This window comes from Staurois parvus, unplaced genomic scaffold, assembly GCF_062004578.1.
Source record: "Staurois parvus isolate SC_StPar_1 unplaced genomic scaffold, SC_StPar_1.0 ptg000708l, whole genome shotgun sequence".
Classification (NCBI taxonomy): Eukaryota; Metazoa; Chordata; class Amphibia; order Anura; family Ranidae; genus Staurois; species Staurois parvus.
This window is the reverse complement of record NW_028318504.1, coordinates 8,740,790-8,764,042: the sequence shown is the minus strand read 5'-3', so window position 1 is coordinate 8,764,042 and position 23,253 is coordinate 8,740,790. Positions and strand designations below refer to the sequence as shown.

At 42.9% G+C, this 23,253-nt stretch overlaps 1 protein-coding gene across 2 annotated transcripts in view; it reads left to right on the top strand.

Annotated features, from left to right (window-relative positions):
* UBOX5 (U-box domain containing 5) overlaps window positions 1–22,829 on the top strand; it is a 51,787-nt gene extending 28,958 nt beyond the window's left edge. For both annotated transcript variants that reach the window (XM_089653367.1, XM_089653368.1), the window contains exons 3-5: window positions 4,582–5,770; window positions 12,471–12,638; window positions 16,788–22,829. In XM_089653367.1, the coding sequence (XP_089509493.1) occupies window positions 4,582–5,770; window positions 12,471–12,638; window positions 16,788–16,996 (1,566 nt within the window). In that variant the 3' untranslated portion in view covers window positions 16,997–22,829. The remainder of the gene's footprint in view (window positions 1–4,581; window positions 5,771–12,470; window positions 12,639–16,787) is intronic.
* The last annotated feature ends 424 nt before the right edge of the window (window positions 22,830–23,253 follow it).

Sequence of the window (23,253 nt, the reverse complement as noted above, 5' to 3'; positions counted from 1 at the left end):
TCGTTTTGGTGGGTGGGGGCATTTTATGCCCAGCATTAGAAGTTTATGCCACACATCACTCTTCTAACCACCTGAAGACCAAGCCTTTTCTGACACTTTTTGTTCACATGAAACAAATCTGTATCTTTTGCTAGGAAATTAATTTAAACCCCAAAAATTATATATATTTTTTTAAAGCAAACACCCTAGTGAATAAAATAATGGGTGCTGCAATTGTTTGTCACACAGTACTCGCGCAGTGATTTTTCAAACGCAATTTTTTTTCAAAAAATACGCCTTTTTTTACTTTTAATGCACAAAAACACTAAATATTGGCCAATTATTTGGTAAAATATAAAATATGATGGTATGCCGAGTAAATAGATATCAAACATGATATGCTTTAAGACTGCGCATGCCCAGTGCAATGGCGACAAACTGCATATGTTTTTAATATCCATAAGCAACGTTTTAAAAGCCTTTACAAGCTACGATTTTAGATTTACAGAGGAGGTCTAGTGTTAGAATTATTGCCCTTGATCTGATGTTCGTGGCGATACCTCACATGCATGGTGCAACCACTGTTTCCATGCTGGCACAGGGTCGATGCTCACGCACACAGATGCGTGCGTGCGCAGGGGGGCGATGGTACTCCTTTTTTTTTTTATCACTATAACGTCAGTGGGCATTGTCATATATTCTTTTTTTGGCAAATCTGGGGCCTATCAGACTCTAGATATCTCCTCTGCCCTTACATTATCTAATCAAACAAAGATCGGTGTGATCAGACGCTTTCCCAATTTACAAATGGCGCTGTTTATATCCTGTGAAACTGAAGTGATGAAATGCTTGTAGCTTCCGAATTCTTAGACTATAGAGATGCTTAGCACCATTCTGGTCTCCAATCAGCTCTATGGTCAGCTGGCAGAAACACCAGCTGCATTCTCCTCAGGTTGCCCCGATGGCACGGGACTGCCTGAGAAGGCAGTGGGGGAGGGGGCATCTTCTTCCGCTGCTTGTAAAAGCAATCCTGCAGCTAATTAGCCACTAGGATTGATTTTGCATGAAAGCCGATTGCCGGCTGAAAAAAACGATACCAGGATGATGCCTGCAGCTGTAGGCATCATCCTGGTATAACCATTCAAAGTCCAGTGATGTACAAGTACCTTGGTTTAAGAATTTAATTAGTTCTGCAGGACATTTTATATAGCGAAAAATTTGTAAACCGAAACACTAAGAATGCATTGAAAACCAATTCGTTCAGAAGGTCAGAAAAACAGTAAACGCTACTAAAATACCGCATGAGTTATTTTATTAACTAGTGCAGTATTTTAGTAGTGACAACCATGTGTTAATATTTCAGCTGTCAGCGGGGTTCCCCACTGACAGATGAATGTAAAAGAATTGCAGGCAATTCACTCAGCTGTCAGGTGCCAGTTTTTAAATGTAATTACAGTTTTTGTGTTTTGTTTTTTTCTCTTCACTATACAGTAGTTCAGAAATTCAGCAGTTACTTTCCCCCTACAGCTGAAACAGAGAGAGTTACTTTTAGTTTATTTCCCCAAGTTAAAAGATACAATGTTTCCTTTCAGTTTCTTAAAAGATACAATGTTTCCTTTCAGTTTCTTAAAAGATACAATGTTTCCTTTCAGTTTCTTAAAAGATACAATGTTTCCTTTCAGTTTCTTAAGATACATTGTATCCTTTCAGTTTCTTAAAATATACAAAGTATCCTTTAGCTCTAGGGAACTGACAGTGAATGTTGTGAGCTATATTGAAGAAAAAAAAAAAAAGATGGCAATTGCATTTTAAAATTAGCACTGACATACACTTAGTATTGTGAAAAAAATTAGTAAAACATTTGTAAACCATGGATTTTCATTCGTAAAACGTAAATTACGTTAACAGAGGCATTTGTAAACCGAGGTATTACTGTATATGCTATGGTGGTTTTTTTTTTTTTTGTTTCTTTTTTTGGTATGCAGCCTGTGGACTGAATGGGAAAAAAAGAGAAGAAATCTCTGCCAGAAAAAGTGTGTGGTATGCCCACCATTGGAATATACCGCCCTGCATCCACCCATTTCTAATGGTGGGCACACATTAGGATACACTTTGCGCCAGTTCCAAGATTGTACAAATGTCTAAATAGTGGCACGCTTGAATAAAAATTGTCCACGTATAAGTAGTACCCCATATGGAGAAGGATGACACCAAGTCCAAAACTATCTTCCCACTGCTCCCCATGTAGTCTGGGCATCTGGGGGGTTCCACATGACTATCTTTTCCCTCGTAAATCCGAACAATACTTGTACTCGCCACCGCACCAGCTTATACTACACTTATGGGACTCGCCACATGGCCAAGTCATACTGCAGTGCTGGTATTATTGTTATACAGGATTTATATGGCGCCAACAGTTTGCCCAGCACTTTACAATATAACGGGAGACAATACAGCAACAATACAGTTCAATACAAGAGGGTTAGGAGAGCCTGATCCTGGGAGCTTACAATATCTAAGAGGTATGTGAAAGACCAGGATGTACTAGACCTCTGGTGTCGCCAGTTCACCAAAAGGTAGCGCGGCACTAGTACTGGCACTCTGCTGCATACGAGAGTCATCAAAATTTACCGACAAGTGCTAACAGAGATCAGGCCTGATTCTGCGAACACTGCAGTTTTGTGTGCAGTGTATCAAGTGACAGTGACCTACTGACACTGCACTTGCAGGTGTTGACAGGTGCCGGGGCTGATCCTGCTAACGCTGCATTTTTGGGGACACTATACTAATGTGAACACTGGTATAGTGCTGATCTGATCAAAGATATTGATCCGTTCAGACACTACTAGCAATGGAGGTTTATTGTGTATGAGCGTCTTCCTGGCTATCAAGGGGTTAAATGTGATGACTGGTGTACTGACGGGCAATCTGGGAGGGGCGTGAAAACCACGGGAGCACCAATCACGTATACATATGTGATTTTGCGCAGCTGTGCTGCCCTGTAGCAGTATTTCTGCTATAGGGCGGTCAGGAAGTGGTTACATAAGTGATTTGTGTTACGGTGCTGCGTTACTTTAACTGACAATTGCACGGTCATGCAACGCTGCACCAAAATAAAATTTACATTTTTTTCCCCACAAATTGAGCTTTCTTTCGGTGGTATTTAATCACCTGTGCGTTTTTTTTTATTTTTCGCGCTATAAAAAAGACAATTTTGAGAGAAAAATATTTTGGACTTTTTGCTATAAAGCATGTCCAGCAAAAAAATGTAAAAATCTAATTTTTCTCATAAATTTCAGCCAAAATGTATTCTGTTCCATATCTTTGCTAAAATAAAATCCCAATACGTGTAAATTAATTGGTTTACGTGAAAGTTATAGCGTTTACAAATGGCGGTATAGATACTGGATTTTTTTCTTTATACTAATGACGGCAATCAGCGACTTATGGCGGGACTGCGGCGGACATTCTGACATTGGGGGGAACTGACTTGGGGTCACTGACATGCCCAGTGACACCAATACAGTGATCAGTGCAAAAAAAAAAAAAAAACACTGACACTGTACTAATGGCACTGGGGAGGAAGGTGTTAACTTCTTTAGGCAATCAAAGGGTTAACTGTGTGAAGGGGAGTGTTTTACTAGTGGGCGGGGGTGTGTACTTCACTGTTGCACACTGTCCCGGAAAGCTAATCTCTGCTGTCCCTGACAGTGCGTTGGGAACTGAAAGGGAGCAGAGCTGCATTGAAAACAATATCAGAGTGCTACTGTATATAATAATCCTCTGAATATACTATACTTGTCTATGGTGTCAGTGTGTGTGTTAGATGTTTATTGTTCACATTTGTTCTTGCTAATATTGTGAAGGGTTGATAGTCCCAAAGCTTATCTGGTGGCAGTTTGAGGGTTAATTGCGTAATTAACCTAATCCAGTGACAATGGATCTCAGGCTGCTGGCACCTAGATTGTGGTCCTGTGAGCTAGAAAATGTTTATGCAGGGTGCAGCTGACATTGGCATTGTTGTGCAAGTGACAATGCGGTGTGAAATTGGCTGGTCCTTTGTCACGAGTTGGTGAAAAGGGCAGTGGTCGGGCACTGCATTCCTCATAATTTATCTTTTCTTCACTCCCCCATCCCTCTGTTTAGCTGTTGGTAGTGAATAGAGCATGCTGTTTTTGAGTTCCAAGTCAGGACTTGGAGCTTATACATGGCTGTTGCCCCACCGACATGTGACGGCACTGAGCCCATCACCAAGCACCAGTGCTGGCACTTGGAATGAAGGTGGATGCCATATGCTCTCATATATGTACTAAGGCCGGGTAGTTTCCTTTCCTCTTGGTGGAGGAGCAAGGAGAAAACGTTCTGTTAGCAGGGCTCCTTTGCAAGGGTAAAGCACAGTGGAAGATATTGATGGAGGTATCCTATTTTAATTAGCTGCCAGTGGTCACCTCAACACCCAATTATCTGTCCCTAATACATTTTGTTTCTTTTATTTTGAATCTCACATTAAGGTATTTTATAGTGAATGTTTTATAATCTATTATGTGTATACCTCCTTGACTTGCATATTCTCTGAATATGTTTATTCTTTAACTCTTTTAGATCAGTGCTGATGGCTATGAAGTAGAAAATCTAATCTCCGAAGACCTCGCTAAAAGGAACCGAGGGTTTCGCTGTGAATACTTTATCAAGCCTCCTGTGCACATCACCATCACTTTTCCATTTAACATAGACATATGTAGGATAAACATAGACACGTCCTCTGGTGGTCACCCTCCCTTCACAGGAATGGACATCTTTACGGCTACTTCCACTAATAAAATGTGTTGGAATAGCCAGGAGTCTGGTCAGCCTGTTTTGGGTTGCCAAGGAGTGGATAAAGAACTGTTTGCTTTGGTGGGTAAAGTGCTACTGAGAAATCAAAGCAAGGCTACATTCAATAACCGAGGCTTCAAGCCAAGGCACCCATTCCATCATACCGATAACGTGATGTCTTACCATGGGTCTTCATGCCAGGATCTCTGGAATAAAGGCCAGCACTCTCTTAGCAATGTCACCCATCTGAAGATCTGCATAACACACATATCTGGTGGTGCTGCTTGCTCTATAAAGAGGGTGGAGGTTTGGGGTCAGCCCTCTAAGACGTGTCCCAAAGAAGTGGTGGAGAGTGTTTACCAGGTTGCCTTTATGAGCCTCCCCAATAGTTTTGGGCAGCCTCAACCCGTCTCGCCGATGGAAAGTAACCACTTGTCTTACAATAACTCGGACAACGCACAACATAGCCTAAGCGAACTTGCCAATGTTCTTCAAGATGTGCCAGAGGAATTTCTGGATCCTATCACACTGGAAATCATGACTTTCCCCATGATTCTGCCATCTGGGAAGGTTGTTGACCAAAGCACACTCGATAAATGCAACCAAAGTGAAGCATCATGGGGTAGAATGCCAAGTGACCCATTTACTGGAGTTCCGTACACTCCCCAATCTCAGCCTCTTCCCCATCCCTCTCTAAAAGCCAGGATAGACTATTACCTCCTCCAGCACAGTGTCCCTGGGTCTACTCTCTTGGGGAGAGCAAGACCAGGGGGATCGGTGACACCTTCCGCCATAGCTTTGTCTTCCATGAAGAGGAAGGTGGAGTGGATGGAGGATTCAGCCAATGATGGCGATAACGTAGACACTTATTTCTCAGCTGTTAGTGGCCTCTGCTCTTCTACCTCAGATTTTAGTACAAAAAAGATGAAGATTGAAGGGGATTGTCAAATGTCGCAGATGGACTGCTCAAATTCAGGTATCTTCTAACCTATTCACAAAGCCAACTGCATGTAACTGCTTTTTGCATGCTTTGAAATCCTGCTCACTTTTTTAGTGCATAGATTGTTTAAAAGCTGATCTCCAGCTTTATGGTATCTTCAACTACAATTAATCACAGACTTTACCAAGGTAATATCTGTGTTTGCATTTGGTGCACACAAAATGGATTTATCTGCTTTGTAGCTATTTAGTAAAATGAAAGTATTCTTGCCTGGAGTTCAGTATATCACGTATTGCAGTGGTACACCAAAGTAATATATTGCAGCTTAACAATTATTAGATGTGGTGGCTGCATTAGTTTTCTTTTTTTTAGGCTCCCCCCCCCCCCCCATCCGATTTCTTCTGGTGATCTGGCCAGTAACACACCTCCTGTATTAGAATGTCCCCACTTCTGATGAAGAAGCACAGGGGGGCACCTTTGGACAACAGCATTGTCACTCTGTGGGGAGAAGAGTGTTAAGTATACTAGAAGCTTTAGATACTTACAAATTGAAGCCAAACTCCAGCTTCCAGCATCGCGCTGCTCCCACAACTGCTGTGTCCACTGCACACAGTGGATTGCAGCTTCCGGTACCCCGCCACTTTCAGCAACCAAGGTATCACATGATCACTGTAAATGTAAACACAACTATTATGAATGGGTTTGATTCATAACCACTGTACTTAGTATTGTGCTGTTATGATTGGCCCACAGCTATTACATAGTACCTGGGACAATCACAGCCCCTGTACTTTGTGATAGCTGTGGGTCAATCACAGCACACAATAGTAATTACAGCTGTTGTGAATGTAACCTATTCATGACTGTTCAAAACAGTACTGTTAAAGTGATCATCACTGTAACCGCAATCAGTCGATTACAAAACGAAAACCGATGATCCCCCCCCCCCCCCCCCCGTTACTATGGTGACACTGGACTACTCTGATGCAAGTAAAAAAAAAATTAAGTTCTGAAATTTTTAATAAAAAATAATTTACTTTTTTTTTAACATACTGTCACCAGTCCGTATCCTTGAACACCATGACACCAGTCATGTGATGATGCTGTACTGCACTGGTGACGGTATATTGAAAAATATTTATTAATTTTCCAAAAAACTGTCACAAAATTACAACTTCAAAAAACTCAACACCTCTTACTAAATACTGCACACTGTCTACTTTTCAAAACGGTGTCATTTGGGGGGGTGTTTGTACTGCCCTGGCATTTTAGGGCCTGAAGAAATGATAGGATGCCAGGACATCAGGATTGATTTGATTTTCAGATACAGTGGGGAAAATGAATTATTTGATCTGCAGATTTTGTGAGTTTGCTCGCTTATAGGGTATATAATTTTTATCATAGATGTATTTTAAATGATAGAGAGAGAATATCAACAAACAAATCCAGGAAAAATACATGATACAAATGTTATAAATCGATCTGCAATTCAGTGAGTAAAAAGTATTTGATCCCCAAGCAAAACATGACTTCGTACTTGGTGGAGAAACCCTTGTTGGCAAGCACAGAGGTGAGATGTTTCTTGTAGTTGGTTACCAGGTTTGCACACATCTCGGGGGGGATTTTGGTCCACTCTTCCTTATAGATCTCTAAATCCTTAAGGGTTCTTGGCTGTCACTTGGCAACTTGAAGTTTCAGCTCCCTCCATAAATTTTCTATAGGAATAAGGTTTGGACTGGCTAGGCCACTCCAGGACCTTAATGTACTTCTTGAGCCACTCCTTTGTTGCCTTGGCGGTATTTTTTAGGTCATTGTCATGTTGTTGCCTTGGCGGTATGTTTTAGGTCATTGTCATGTTGTTGCCTTGGCGGTATGTTTTAGGTCAGTGGTGGGCAACCTTTTTTTTTCAACTGAGCCAAATCTCGCCAAAACCACGATTGAAATTTATTTTGAGAGCCACATTTTTAAAACTGAAAATACATCCCCCATATAGTAATTCATCCCCCATATAGTAATTCATCCCCCATATAGTAATTCATCCCCCATATAGTAATTCACCCCCCCTATAGTAATTCACCCCCCCTATAGTAATTCATCCCCCCTATAGTAATTCATTCCCCATATTGTGTCAGTTCACTTACCTTTGCTCCGCGCGTTCCTCTCGCCGTGTTCCCGCGCTGTTCCGGTCTTCAGGGCGGACTGTGAGGAGAGGAGTTCGTCACGCTGCCCCGCCTACATCCTGACAGCCAATGTTTGCCACGCACCGCGGGCCGGATTAGAAGGTCCGCCGGGCCATAGTTTGCCCATTGCTGGGCTAGCTGCAGAGTCCTGACTTTTGGGGCGGCTGCCCGAGAGGAGGGAGGGGAGCGGGCGCTCGGCACACAGAAGAGCCGCATTAGAGTGTGTAAAGAGCCTTATGTGGCTCGCGAGCCGCGGCTTGCCGACCACTGTTTTAGGTCATTGTCATGTTGGAAGACCCATCTTCAGTGTTCTGGTTGAGGGAAGAAGGTTCTCATCCAAGATTTAACAATACATGGCCTTGTCCATTGGCCCCCTTAATTTGGCAAAGTCGGCCTGTACCTTTTAGCAGAGAAACAGCCCCAAAGCATAATGTTTCCACGTCCATGCTTGATTGTAGGGATGGTGTTCTTAGGGTCATAGTTGGCATTTTTCTTCCTCCAAACATGGCAAGTCGAGTTATGCCAAAGATTCTTTTTTTTTTTTTTTAATTTTGGTTTCATCTGACCACAGCACTTTCTCCCAATCCTTCTCTGAATCATTTATATATACAGAGGCCCGTCTGAAGTTTGCCAATGAACATGTGCCTTCTTCAGGAGGGGGCCCTCGGGGGCTCTGCAGGATTTCAATCCACAGCGGCGTATTGTTACCAGTGATTTGTTGGTGACTGTGGTCCTGACTTTCTTGAGATCATTCACAAGTTCCTGCAGTGCAGTTCTGGGCTGATCTCTCACATTTCTTCCATAAGGCAAAATCTTGCATGGAGCTCCAGACCAAGGGCGATTTGCTATTTTGTATTTCTTCCATTTGCGAATAATTGCTCTAACAGTTGTTTCCTTCTCACCAAGCTGCTTGCTGATGGTCTTGTAGCCCATTCCAGCATTGTGCAGGTCTACAGTCTTGTCCCTGACATCCTTTGACAACTCTTTGCTTTTTCCCATGGTGAGGTTTGAATTGAAGAAAGATTCTGTGGACAGGTGTCTTTTATACACATAATGAGTTGTCCTTAGGAGCACCTTTTTAAATTGACAGGACTAATCTGTGTACCACATGAGCACATAGCCAGTCTGTGGGAGACAGAATTGTTGGTTGGTAGGCAATCAAATACTTATTTTACTCCCTGAAGTGCAACTCCATTTATAATATTTCTATTGTGTTTTTTTCTGGATTTTGGGTTGATTTTCTGTCATTTCAAATACACATATGATAAAAATGATAGACCCTTTATTTCATAAGTGGGCAAACTTACAAAATCTGCAGGGGATCAATTAATAATTTTTGCCACTGTATATATGTGTGTGTATATGTATGTGTGTATAATAGATAGAGATTATATATATATATATATATATATATATATATATATATATATATATAATCTCTATATCTATCATAGTTTTGTAGATGCTATAACTTTCACACAAACCAGTTAATATAAACTTTTCGGGATTTCTTTTTTTTTTACCAATGACATTGTAGCAGAATACATTTTTGGCCTAAATATCTGAAGAAATTTGATTTTATTGGATGTCATATAATGCAAAATAGAATTTTTTTTTTTTTTTTTTTTTTTTTACCAAATTTTTTGTCTTTTTATTTGTAAAGCATAAGAAATGAAAACCCAGTGGTAATCAAATACCACCAAAAGAAAGCTCTGTTTGTGTGAAAAAAAAACAAAAGATCTACATTTCATTTGGGTACAGTGTTGCATTACCGCGCAACTGCCAGTTAAAGTAGCAAAGTGCTGAGTAGCAAACCATTGCCCGGAATGAACATTAAGGGGGTAAAATGTCACGCAGAACTAAATTACGTCACTCAGAACTAAAATGCAGTTGCTGTTGTTGTCTAGCATATTAAGTGGTTGAAAACTCTCCCATGTATACAGTGAAATGACTAGTGATAATAAACAGGTGAAACAAATCTTCTTACATAAGTTGTACCTGTTTCTACAGCTGTCTTTCTGTAGATCATTTAGAAAACAGATCAAATGATTTTTTTCTCTAGCAGCAGGGGGCCAGGATCTGAAGTCTCACAGTGTAGATCTCAGTGAGGGGAGCTCTAAGCCCTGACTGGGAAGCCCTTCCCCCCCGCTTTTATATAGTACAAAGAGAACAGAGTACATGCAATGCTAACCTCTGTCACCATTTTTTCTCTTGGTGTCGGGAAAACTTGTCAGTAGTGACTCCTGCAGGTAACAGAGGAACAAGGCAGTAGAGATAAATCACATTGGGTGCTTTAGCTACAGGCATGTGCTTTGTTCATATTTTAGGTCAATACAGAGGGAGGGACCAATTCAGCTGGCATGTGGACACCCAAGATCAGGTTGAGGTGGGAAATGCAACATTTCAGAGTAAAAACCCCTTTCTCAAGTGGGATCCTGAAACGTTGTGCTAGATAGAGGAAGTGTGGAGAGATCCTGTGCTTGTACTTTGATTTATTTTAACGTCTTTAACACAGTAAATATACTGTGTCGGGGCGTCTCCTACAGGCACATTGATGTACCACTACACTGCTTCCTGTTTCCGGGTTTCAGGTGCTTGCGTACACCCCCACCCGACTACTGCCCTGTGATTTGACACAGGATCCTGTCAGCAGATCAGCAGATCCCTGCCAATGATCCATGGCCAGGACCTGCTGATCCGCAGTATTGAATCACAGGCCAGAGCCCTGTGTTGGCAACACAGGGTTATATACAGGGAAAGGAAACAAAATTGATCTGTAGTAAAAAAAAAAAGCAGCACATACTATGTTAAAAACATTTTGCATTGTTGGGCACACAACTAACACCCTTGATTGCCCCTAGACATTAACCCCTACCCAGCCAGTGTCATTAACACAATGACTGTGTGTGTGTGTGTGTGTGTATGTGTGTATATATATATATGTGTGTGTGTATGTGTGTATATATATATATATGTGTGTGTATATGTGTGTATATATATATATATATATATATATATATATATATATATATATATATATATATATATATATATATATATATATATATGTGTGTGTGTTAGATATAAAAATTCTACTCCCCACTGTTAAAATGGCAAGTTTCTGTGATATAAAAAAATTTATAGATTTTTTTTATATCAATTATAGATCATCAATGATCAAAGATAGATCATTGCACAATGTTTTCCACCTTTTAATGTGCTCTATAAACTGTAAAACAAACTAGAATCTTTTAGGTGGGGGGGGGAGTAAACCTAAAAAACTAAAATAATGTGGTTGCATAAGTGTGCACACCCTCTTATAACTGGAGATGTCACTGTGTTCAGAATTAAGCAGTCGCATTCAAAATCATGTTAAATAGGAGTCAGTACACACTGCCATCATTTTAAAGTGCCTCTGATTAACCCCAAATAAAGTTCAGCTGTTCTGGTAGGTCTTTCCTGACATTTTCTTAGTTGCATCCTACAGCAAAAGCCATGGTCAGCAGAGAGCTTCCAAAGCATCTCATTGTTAAAAGGTATCGGTCAGGAGAAGGATACACAAGAATTTCCAAGGCATTAGATGTACCATGGAACATAGTGAAGACAGTCATCATCCATAATGAGCGACGGTCAGCTGCCCATGCTCATCACATAGGGGGCTTGTTAGCCACATTACGGCTCTCCATGCACACTGGCTTAAAAAGCTGCTGCTCCTAGAAGAGTTTAGCACTTGTAGCTAATGGTATCCTATGTGTCCATGCACATTAGGTCGTTTAGAGGCAGAAAAAAAACTTTCTGGTTTGCGTTTTTTGAGAGGTGTTTTCTGGCAGAAAAAAAAGCTGAACACTAGAGAAAAAAAAAAACACTCAAAGTTAGCTTTTTTTTTTTTCTGCCAAGAGCACTGATGATTTGTTTAAGCCAGTGTGCATGGACCCTTGGAAAAAAAAAAATAGCTTAAATAATGGAGTTATGTGAGGTACCATCACGAACGTCAGAGTGAGAACAATAATTCCAGGACCATAATTCACAGCTAACTCTAAGGCTAGGTTCACATCTGCGCGGGTGGTGCTGCTGCGGATCCGCACAAAAATCCGTGTGGCCACACCACCCACGCAGAGAATTGCAGACTCGCTGGTGGGTGCCATTAGTTCTAATGGCACACTGTCCGCACTGGAAAACGCACCATACTGGGAACCGTGGTTCCTGTGGAGGCTGCGTTTTCCAAAAAAGTGCAGTGACTTCTTCCCTGCGTGTCTTGGGCATGGGAGTCCATTCAAATGAATGGGCTCTTGTGCCTGTGCAAACCGCGGCCTGTACGCCCGCATATAGGTGAACCGGGGGTTACAGCTACTTTAAGGCCTCAACATAAGTGGGTTATAAAGTGGGTTATCATGCCCTTTGAATTATCAGAAGCGGATATATTTTCGTAGTTGTTGCTAGCCTTCACCTGCCCATCACCTAAAACAATAATCCGATTGTTGACAGTGAAGAACTCTGGTAAAGCTGCCTTGTGAATGCAACGCCATGATTTCTGTTTGTTCTGTATTTGTGAACAGAGTCAATGTCACACGAACAGCGACTTACACAAAGTCTGGACCAGGCTCTCACCTCCGCCCTGGGCTCCATGCCTACATACACTTCGAAATCTATGAAGAATCAACAGCAGGGATTTCATGAGGAGAGTGCCAGCAGCTCGTCCTGGGCTGAAGGCTTCACTGTGACTGGTACTGATCACATATCACTAGCTGTTCTTTTACCATTTCACTAGAAGTTGTTTATCTCCATAAAAGTATAACTAAAGGCAAAACGTTTTATTTTTGGATAGTGTAGAGAGGCATTAGAACACCTGTCAGGTTTTTATTGTTGGGGAAATTCTGCGCCTCTGTCATGTTTATCGTTATGGCTAAAAATGAAAAGATAATTCCAAATCCCAGAACAGTAATAGAGGGGAAATCTTCCAATGGGGACACTAGTTCTGGTGACAAGCGGGGATTCCGTCACTTTGGTGAGATAAGTCACTTCCTGTTATGGGACAGGTAGCAAAAGGACACCGATTGTTTAACAAAAAAAAAATGTGATTTATACTCCTCCCTTACTCTCTAAAATGGGGAAAAAAGTTGTGCCTTTAGTTTTACTTTAACAGGCCGGTTTTTGCTTTGGGTTTTGGTTACTTGACCAACTACTAGTTTTGTTAATTGTACACATCTGTATTTGATTTTATCCTTTTTAAAAGCTGGAATTGGTTTTTCCTGCCAAAAGATTTGTCACACTGTTGGGTTTTTGTAGTCGGGCACCTCAGGTCAGTGCTCATGAATTCTATGAGGCACAGCTTGCTGTGCAGAAAATTCAAAGTTCATTATTTACTAATGGAATGACTTATGATTAATATAAAGCTACGGTATTTGCAAACCTTTCTTTATTTAGTTTGAATAGAGTGTGGAAGGGTTACAGACCTCATCAAGCTTTCATTGTTGTCTGTGTCCATCCTTGGTAGTTTCACCTTCTTTGCCCTTCCTTCTTTTTTTTTTTTTTTTTACTTTGTACAGTACATAACACAACACCAGCTCCTTGACCATGGGGTTATATGCTGACACCCTAAGGTGAGGTCACTGGCAGACCAAGCTGTTAGCCCATATGACCCCTTCTACTCCCATCAATCCTCTTTTTTTTTTTTTTTTTTCTAGTGTCCTTAGGTGATGGAAGACCAGTCTTCTCTGAAAGCAGGTTTCTGGATTGTAATCCCAATTATTACCAGAAGATTGAAGGCTACACTTGGTTCTCCAGATGGAGAAATCCCATTTCGCCCTAGCTTCATTGACGCTACTGGCATGATTGTAGCTTCTGAATCCGTTGTTCTTCTGTAGCACCACGGGGAACTATACTTGGACCCCGCCACATATTCGGGGCACCCTATATTGTTGGTTTTGACCCTGAACTCTGTTTGGCATGCACCCTTGGTACAGCAGTGTATTGTGGTGCTGTTAGCTGCAGACTGCTCTATAGGTCCAGGACAGCGTGGATCGAAATTCTCAAAGTAGTCCCTAAAGACCCTCTCCATGGAAGAGAGGCTATGCCCTTCTTAAGCAGGCGAAGCGAGAATCTACAACTTGGTGGACTCTCCCTTGATATGGTGCATCAGGGGCTTTGCCTGTTCTCTTGTGAAGCCCCCCCGCCAAGTACTCACACCCCAGCCTGGGGAACAGAAGGCTGCACAGCAGGAGCACCTTAGGCTGGGAGCATTGCGTTGCAAGGGGGATTACAACACTTTTCAGTAGTTTGTCACAGGGATAGCCTAGTGTGCACCACTTTTAAAAGGTTTGTGACCACCATAGCATTGCATAGGGTGTAGCGTTTTCTGCGGGCAGTGTTCCATTCTGTGTGCGTTGTTCTGCTCTCAGTAGGAGGTCCTCAGCCCTCCCTCTGACTGTGGGCACCATCTTAAGCATGCAGACAAGCACAGTACAGCTCCAGCAGGTTGCCTGCTCCGCGTTGTGGTCCAGGTCTCCCAGCAGCCTTCTGCTCCACAGCAGCAGGCTGTACATTGGTTGCGAGTACAACTGTTTTTTTTGTTTTTTTTTTTGTTTGTTTTACTTTATTCAAATGCCACATCATTGCAGCTTGTTGCAAAATGCAGTGAGTTGCAAGCATACCTGTATTTATGTAGCACACCACATCTCAATGCTACGTTATGGATTTGAAATCCCTGTTCTTCTCCCTCTTCTCTCTTCAGCATTCCAGGGATGGATCAGAGTGATACTCTGAACTGGTGCTGACCAATAAGAATCACTTATCTGTCCTGGAAGCGCTGCAGATAGAAGAGGGAGGACAGAAGGAATTTCAAATCCCTGGACCACTGCCCCGGCTGCATGGGCACTGACCGCTACCCCCACTCAGAAGCAAGTAGAGTGTAGGATGTTAGTTCACCTTTTAAGAAGGTGAACTTACACTTTAAAGTAGAATATATTCTCTGGTTAAAAAAAAAAATACATGCTTGAGCACTTAATTCTAAGTGTATCTGCACTTGTTTTTTTTTTTTTTGTTTTTTTTTTTCAATTCTCCTACAAAGTCCTACAAATTCCTGTTGAGCCCACCAGTGAGGTCCACCTAATACAGCTTTCTGTGGGTGGCAATGGTGCTGCACTGATCCTGAATTCAGAGCAGAGGTATCCTCATGCAGCCATTACAGTGGGAGGAGAGGATGTTGGCAGTGGGAGTGGCTATCAGCATTCACTGCTAATTCACAAGCCTGTAGCTTGTCAATGAGCACCTGACCACACCCAGTCCTGCCCACTGCTTTCTGGATTGACAGCAATGAGTTTCTGACTTTCTGAAACTCCTGCTGTGAGTTGCAGCATTTGGGTGTGGTGTATGAGAGATACAAATGATGGAGGTTTTGACTCTGTAAGGGAAGGCTTGTGAAGCGCATAGGTATTGAACACGGAATTTGTTTAAAGTGTTACTAAACCCACAACAGTAAAATCAGTCTGTATATGCAGTAAAGCATGCTTGTTATACTCACTGTGCAGTCTAAAGGGTTAATCCTCTGCATTGTGTAAAAAGGATGTTTGATCCTGTCTTCTTGAATCCTCCCCTTCTACTGTCCCCAGTCCACCTGGTGATAGAACAGAACCTTGGAGGCAAGCTGCACATGCTCAGTGTGTATTGCTAGAGTGGTTTTTTGTTTCTTGGGAGAGTACATGTGATCAGCACAGGGCCAATCAGTGCTGTCCAGACAGAGGGTCACGGGTTATGCAGCCTCATAGGACAGTCAGAGGAGAATGAAAACTCCTCCTAAACGTTTTAACCAGTGCTGAGCTGGAAACTGATAGAAGTCACAAGACTGCTCCAACTGCTGATGAGAAAAGGTATTTAGCAGTTTATATTTACTAAAATAATTGCATTTCCATGTTCTGTGTACTGCGGGAGATCAGATATAGTGAATGCAAGGTCCAGGGAGAGCGGATATAGTGAATGCAGGGCTCGGGGAGACCGGATCTAGTGAATGCAGGGTCCGGGGAGACCGGATATAGTGAATGCAGGGTCCGGGGAGACCGGATATAGTGAATGCCGGGTCCGGGGAGACCGGATCTAGTGAATGCCGGGTCCGGGGAGACCGGATCTAGTGAATGCCGGGTCCGGGGAGACCGGATCTAGTGAATGCCGGGTCCGGGGAGACCGGATCTAGTGAATGCCGGGTCCGGGGAAAGCGGATCTAGTGAATGCCGGGTCCGGGGAGAGCGGATCTAGTGAATGCCGGGTCCGGGGAGAGCGGATCTAGTGAATGCCGGGTCCGGGGAGAGCGGATCTAGTGAATGCCGGGTCCGGGGAGAGCGGATCTAGTGAATGCCGGGTCCGGGGAGAGCGGATCTAGTGAATGCCGGGCCCGGGGAGAGCGGATCTAGTGAATGCCGGGCCCGGGGAGAGCGGATCTAGTGAATGCCGGGCCCGGGGAGAGCGGATCTAGTGAATGCCGGGCCCGGGGAGAGCGGATCTAGTGAATGCCGGGCCCGGGGAGAGCGGATCTAGTGAATGCCGGGCCCGGGGAGAGCGGATCTAGTGAATGCAGGGTCCGGGGAGAGCGGATCTAGTGAATGCAGGGTCCTGGGTTTAGTATCACTTTAAAGTATTTTTCTCTACAGCTTTTGGTTACTCACCTGTGATGTTTAATAACCCCCATTTTTTTGTTTCATTGTTAATGACATACAAATGCTTACAGTTTTAAAACATAACTGCAGCAAGGGATACATTTGCTTTCCTATGACGTTCTATGGATCATTTTCAGATTTTCAGTTTTTTGTATTCGAATGGTAAACATGTTGGGTAGTTGTCATGAACTCATGTAATGCTTTTCTATATTTTTTTTGTATTTCCAGCACACAATAGAAGCAACATGATTCAAGGCTGTGCTTCCTGTATGAAGACATTTTCAGCTTACTGTAGAACAGAGCCTGTTTACCAGCTCTCTTGTGGCCACCTCATGTGTCGTCCTTGCTTAGGCGAAACACAGAAAAGTTTCTCTATCGTGTGCAAGAATTGTAACAGGTCTGTGGCCACCCGTGATGTGCTTCGAGTCCATCTGTAAGTCACACAGACTGGAGGTTTTATCCAGGATTCCACTGGAAAGAGTTTTGCGCACAGGTCCCTTCCGAGGACATCATGCTTAACATCACCGATTTTTGCTGCTAATCAAAACAAACTTGTATGTATTCACTTAAATGGTCAATTTTGGAGGTTTGAACATACTGCTAAGGCAGCTTTTGCCTATCCATGCTAAAAAAGAGCCCCCCTCCCCCTCCTAAAAGCGGATACCTTTTTTTGTGTGTGTTTACAGAGACTAATCGCTGTGCTAGCTTAAAACCATGTGGGCACTGTCAAGGATTCTATATTGGAATTAAGTGCACTTGTGTATTGTGTGCCATATGCGTCCCTCAAAGGAAAAGTGTTTTATTTCAAATTTGATATGGTAAGGCATGGGCAGTAAAATCAGCAACTTTGTATATTGTAATCCTTAATTGCTCTCCTCACTACTGGCTTGGCTGGTGTGAGTAGAATTTGCACAAGACATCGCTAACCTACAATGGCAGCCTAAAGCTGACCACTGAAGGTTTTTTTTTTGCACAAATGAATTGGATGGAGGAATCTCCTTGGCAGGACACTTTTCTGACAGCGGGACCCACCACTGTCAGAATACATTGATCTGCACCCGATGATCAACAAACATTTTGCAACATGTTCCTTTTGATCTGTAGAGCAGGAAAAGCCACACACTGATCCAAATTCGGTCAGTCCCTCTTGAACCGGCTGAATTTCAATCAGTGTCTGGCTAGCTTAAAGTGGTTATAAATCCTCATCTTGTAAAACAACCCATTCAGTTTAAAATAGAAATGAAAGGCAAAACATTTGTGTATAGATATAAAAAAAAAGGTGTGTGTGTGTGTAATTTTTTTTTTTTTTTAATAAGTGATCACATTCCCTCTCTGCTGCATAGGAGCTGGGGGAGGAGAAATGGCAGTGTATGGAAATTCCCACTGAAAGTGGGGGGGGGAGGCAATGTCAGGACAAGTCTGATCATTGGCGTGGAGCAGGCTGAGTTCCCAGTACAGCTAGAGAACTAACCACGCTGTGCTCTCATGCTTAGTGTGGTCATTGTTTAATAGGAAAGCAGTAGGACTGGTTGGAACACCAGGGATTTCACACACAGGAAGCAATAGAAAGAGAACAGGATATTTTTTCATACAAAGTACATGGTACAGTTGGCACATATTGGGAGTATGAAATGTTGAGTTTACATATTATTTTAAGGAATGACTTACACAGTTGTAAAATGCTTTTAAGTGAATCTGTCCCTTTAGCGCCCCACAGTAATGCTTTCCTTTTCTGCACTCCCCCACCACCTTGTTCACCTGTCCTGAGTCTAATCTCTGGGTAAGCTCTGTGTCCGGGCTTTCACAGATTAATGATCTCCTCTCCTCCTCCTCCACATGATGCTGTTCAGGCCTGACGATACATGAGTGCTGCAAATTGGATAGATCTGGAAAGGAGCTTGCCCTTCCCCATTCACAAAAGTATCAGTTATTTCCAGGACCACCATCAAGATGTACAATGTACAGCACTTTCCAACTTCGGGGGGGGGGGGGGGGGGTGGTTGCTGTTAAGGAAAACTGTGGCTTTGTCTGGAATGAGCAAAACAACGGGTTCCCTTAAACTGTGGATCATTATGCAATGCCAATCATGTTGGCATTGATAGGTCAAAAACAGACTGTAGTGGTGTCTCTGTGGGTAGCAGGGTGTAACTGATGTAAGTCCGCCCACATCTAGGTCCATTCAGGTGCATCAGAGCAAACACAATGGGGTAGATTTACTAAAACTGGTGCACTCAGAATCAAGTGCAGCTGTGCATGGTAGCCAGTCAGATACTAACTTCAGCTGGTGCAGTTAAGCTCTGGCAACATAACCTGGAAGCTGATTTTAGGAAGGGCTGCACCTGAATTTGCATTCTCCAGTTTTAGTAAATAACCCTCAATAAGTTTGTGTCAAGGTCTTCTTTTACTGATCTAATTGGATGTGGGCAAGTATAGGCAAGCGCATGTCTGCCTTTTTGCGGCCACTTACAGGGATTACATGGGGCCCCAACTCCGCAGGTAATCAATCTAGGATCGCCTGCTGAAATAGAACAGATGATACCAGTGTTGAAGTGGCCTTAAGTGTAGTTGTCAGGCATGTGATGCTGATAATTCTTATTAAAGCAAAGTAAAAGGCAAAAACATAATATTTTGGACCACAAACAACTGTTGCAGTTACTGTGAACGTGTGCCCACAATTTGCACATTAAAGTATTTACATTTCTTACACTTACTGGACACAAGCTCTTAAAGTGGAGCTCCACCCAAAAGGGAAGCTCCGCTTTAAGGCTTTGTCCCCCACACCTTTGAGGAGCGGGTGGGGGGGAAACCAGGTACCCAAATTTGACAGGTATTCCCACTTCTGGTGCGATCGTCAGGCGATGAAAAGCGGAAGTTCTCCTTCCCTAGTAGTCTTCTGGGACATGTGACAGGTACCAGAAGACTGCGAGACCATTCACAAAGCACATCGCTACTTGCACATGTGCAGTGGGTACCTGGCTGTGAAGCCGCAAGCTGTCACAGCCGGATGCCCACACTGAAGTTGCTAACACCGGCATCGGCCATGGTGAGGCCACAGCTGGACCGGGGGACAGGTAAATGTCTGTATTTTAGAAGTCAGCAGCTACAGTTTTTGCAGCTGGTGCCTTTTATTTATTTTTATTATTTAACTGGAACTCTGCTTTTAGCTTTTAACTGGGTTATTTGCAGCTACTTTTAGGTAAAAGGCAAAAGAAAAAGCTGGGTATCCTTTCAATGGGCTACAAACTGGAGTTGGAACTTTGCCTTCTCCCTGTTTCATTCTCTCTCTTCAGTTTGCTTATCTCCATGGGGCAGGGGCATGATCTTGCTGCTGTTCAGTAGTTCCTCTTGTAGGGTTTATTCCTCCAGTCCAGTCTGAGGAATGCTTTCAGTCTTTCTACTCAAATCTGTTCATAGTTCCTAAGACAAAATGGAGTACAGCCCATTTTAGGTGTGAAAATGCTCTACTTTTTCCTGCAAGTTCAAAAGTTCCTCATGGAATCAGCCAGGTCTGTCAATTTCCTCCCTCCCTCAAGGGAATTTTCTGGCATCTGTAGGCATCCATGATGCTTATGGGCACATTCAAATCTTTGCCCCTCATCAAGGTTATTTGCATTTTGCATTAGACAATCAGAATTACTAAATTATAATTGACCCAGCCTTAGATCTTAGCTTTGCTGCATTGTCAGAAGATACAGGGTGTAGGTTACGTAGATGTTCTCCTGCTAAAAGATCAGTCCTTCCTATCCCTGTCAGCCAGGTAAAACTGCTGTCCCTCTTTCTGAGGGACTGGGCATTTTGATCCCAATGTCAATCCTGGATTTGTGCTTCCTTGGGTCTTGTACCTAATGGGTAGCCTCCTTCAAGGCTGTACTGTATGTCCAGTTTCACGCCAGACCATTGCAACTTTATGAAGAACAGACTCTCCCTGGCATGGTGGAATTCCAACTTGTTCCTGGAGTGAAGGAAACCCTTTTCCCTAAAGTAGTGGAAAGTTCTTACAATGTATGCCACCCTATGAGGCTGGTGAGAGCCCCAGATGCACTTTCATGGCCTACATCAGTCAATAGAAAGTGGACTTGATCCTAACTTGATCAGAACTGTTGTGACTGTCCACCTTCACATCCTAACTGTGAAAAATTGGTAGGCATGCGTTTTGAGACATCAGCATCTGGATATGGGGTCTCCTTCCAGACATGGATCTTCAGGCTTACAGATTCAACCACAAACTTGGACAGGTTTGTTTCCAGTGGATGAGCCCTCGCAGTGGATGTTCTGTGACTCTGTGGAATTGGTTCTAGCTGATTTACGCCTTTTTGCATCTCCAATTTCTCCGATATACTCTGCAGGCTCAAAATGGGGAGTATTTTGGTGACTTTTATTGCAATGACAGGATGTGGTTTTAGGACTTAGACTTCTTGCAGACAAAGTGGGCGCTTCTGTATCATCTGGTCATTCTGTCCCAAGGGCAGGTCCACCATCCTTCTTCTTGGGCACTAGCATTAAGGTCTGTTGAAACTTAGGTCCTGAGGGACAGGAGCTTATCAGGTTTGGTCAGCTATAGCCTTGAAGGCTAGAAAATTATTTCTTGAAAAGTCTACCACCTCATCTGTAAAATCTGTTTTGTGTAGTGCAGCTAGGAAGTTCCATCCTTGGAAGTACTCTGTCACACACATGCTGTCTTTTCTACAGCCTTGTCTGGATCAGCATTTGGCCATCAAGGTACAAATTCTGTTTTAGAGATCATTTAGATCTCAGTGCTTGGGTAAACTGATTGTAAAGACCAAGATATTTTTTTAGAAAAATAACCACCATGTTATACATACCTGCTCTGTGCAGTGGTATTGTACAGAGTGACCCTGAACTTCCTCCTCTGGGGTCCCCTGCTGGCACTCTTAGCTGCTCCTCTCTTCCGTGTGCCACCATAAAAAGCCCCTTATGGGAGCCAGCAATTGCATTTAAAAACCGGCACCGACATATAGTGACAGCCAGTGAGGGAGCCTCTGTATACACCCCACCCCCTACATAGAGGACCTGTCACTCATATGCTGTCACATAGGGGACTATTGGTCCCCCATGTGATAGCAATAAAATCATAAGTTAAAAAAAATATACGTGAAAGTAGAAAAAAATACAAAATAAATTGGTGTCTCCCCACCTACACATACGCATACATTTTGGTTTGGTTTGGTTTTCGGCCACATGCATTCCGAATTTTCGGTATCGGTTTCGGCACCAGAATTTTCATTTCGGTGCACCACTCGTTAAAGCTACTAATCAAACACCCCCTGCCTGACCGAATTCTTCTCCACTGTAGACATTGTTGCTTTTGAAATTGGTGTGGCTGTGCAGGGCTTTACCTGTACAGCCATGTCATATATTTACATCTGTGAACGCATGAAATACAAATCCCGTCTACCACCACAGACCTGTAGTCCATTGACGTTTCTCTAGCTCTTCTACTGAAAGCCCATTCCTGGGTAAAAGCAAGGAGCTGGAGGAAGAGTCTGCAGAAGCCTGGCATTGCACGTATACTTCACCGATTGCGGTTGTGGGTGCAAAGCTTTGAGCTTTGTGGGCACAGAGCCTGTCAACTACAATAATTTAACAGTTCAAATTCCTCCAAATGCCAAAGTGTGATTGGTTCCCTCTGTGTGACCATTATAACACAGCTGGCTGCATTGGCTGTCACTGTTTTACAAATCGTGATCATTTGTGGAAATTCTGCAGTAGCCATTCCCTTATGTTGCACAGGCTTTTGACCCCACGGAGATGTTTATTCGCTTCTTCTTGCCATGGGGAAGACTCAAGTCAGCTGTGTGATTTGGAGCATGACTGGATGTAGAAAGTGTAATGAAAGGTTAGGACAGCATTCCCCCAATCTATTCCTATTCCAAGTGTGGATATTTCCTGTACTGTCTGCATGTGCGCTATGGAACACTGTGGTATGAAAAATGTTTACAAACGTGACTGATTTTCCTCTCCTGCCTTGCAGTGTTAACGTTGTCACAGCAGTGGTGTTATGCTTTTAACGCCTTGTATGTTCTATGTGATTCAGTAACTTATATCTTTATTATCAACATAAAAGACTAGGAAAATGGCATACGGGCCTGTACTGGTTAATTGAGCATAGTGTTATAACTGCAGGATCTGGGCACCTTTGCACACAAAACCGCCCATGTCTTCCTCTTACTTGATCTTAAGCCTCCTTCTAGACTTGCAAGTCTGTTGTCAGGAGGATACAATAAAAGTTGCTTTGACAAAAACTACAAATGAGGTTGTCCGTGCTTTCTTGTTCTCAGTGCGCTCTCTGAATGCCCGTGGTCCTTGTTAAAGTGGTTGTAAACCCTTACCTATACCCAGTGACTGGCCTCCGATGATACACAGATGAACGAATCCTCTAACATAAGTTATACCTTTTTTAATCTGCAGTCTTCTCTTTACATCTATTCAAAGTGCTGAAATTCTAAAGCTTGTCTGAGAGTTCAGAAAAAAACAGGCAGAGAGCTGAAATTACACTCTGCAGAATTCAGTGAGGAGAGCTCTGACAGCTGATTGGAGGGAAGGGACACACCCCCTTCATACAGCACACTGGAATAGAGCTGGGACTGTCAATCTGCTGGAGTTCCCTCCCCCGTCACCATTCTTCTCTTGGTGTCATAAAAACTTGTCAGAAGTGATTTATGCTGATAGCAGA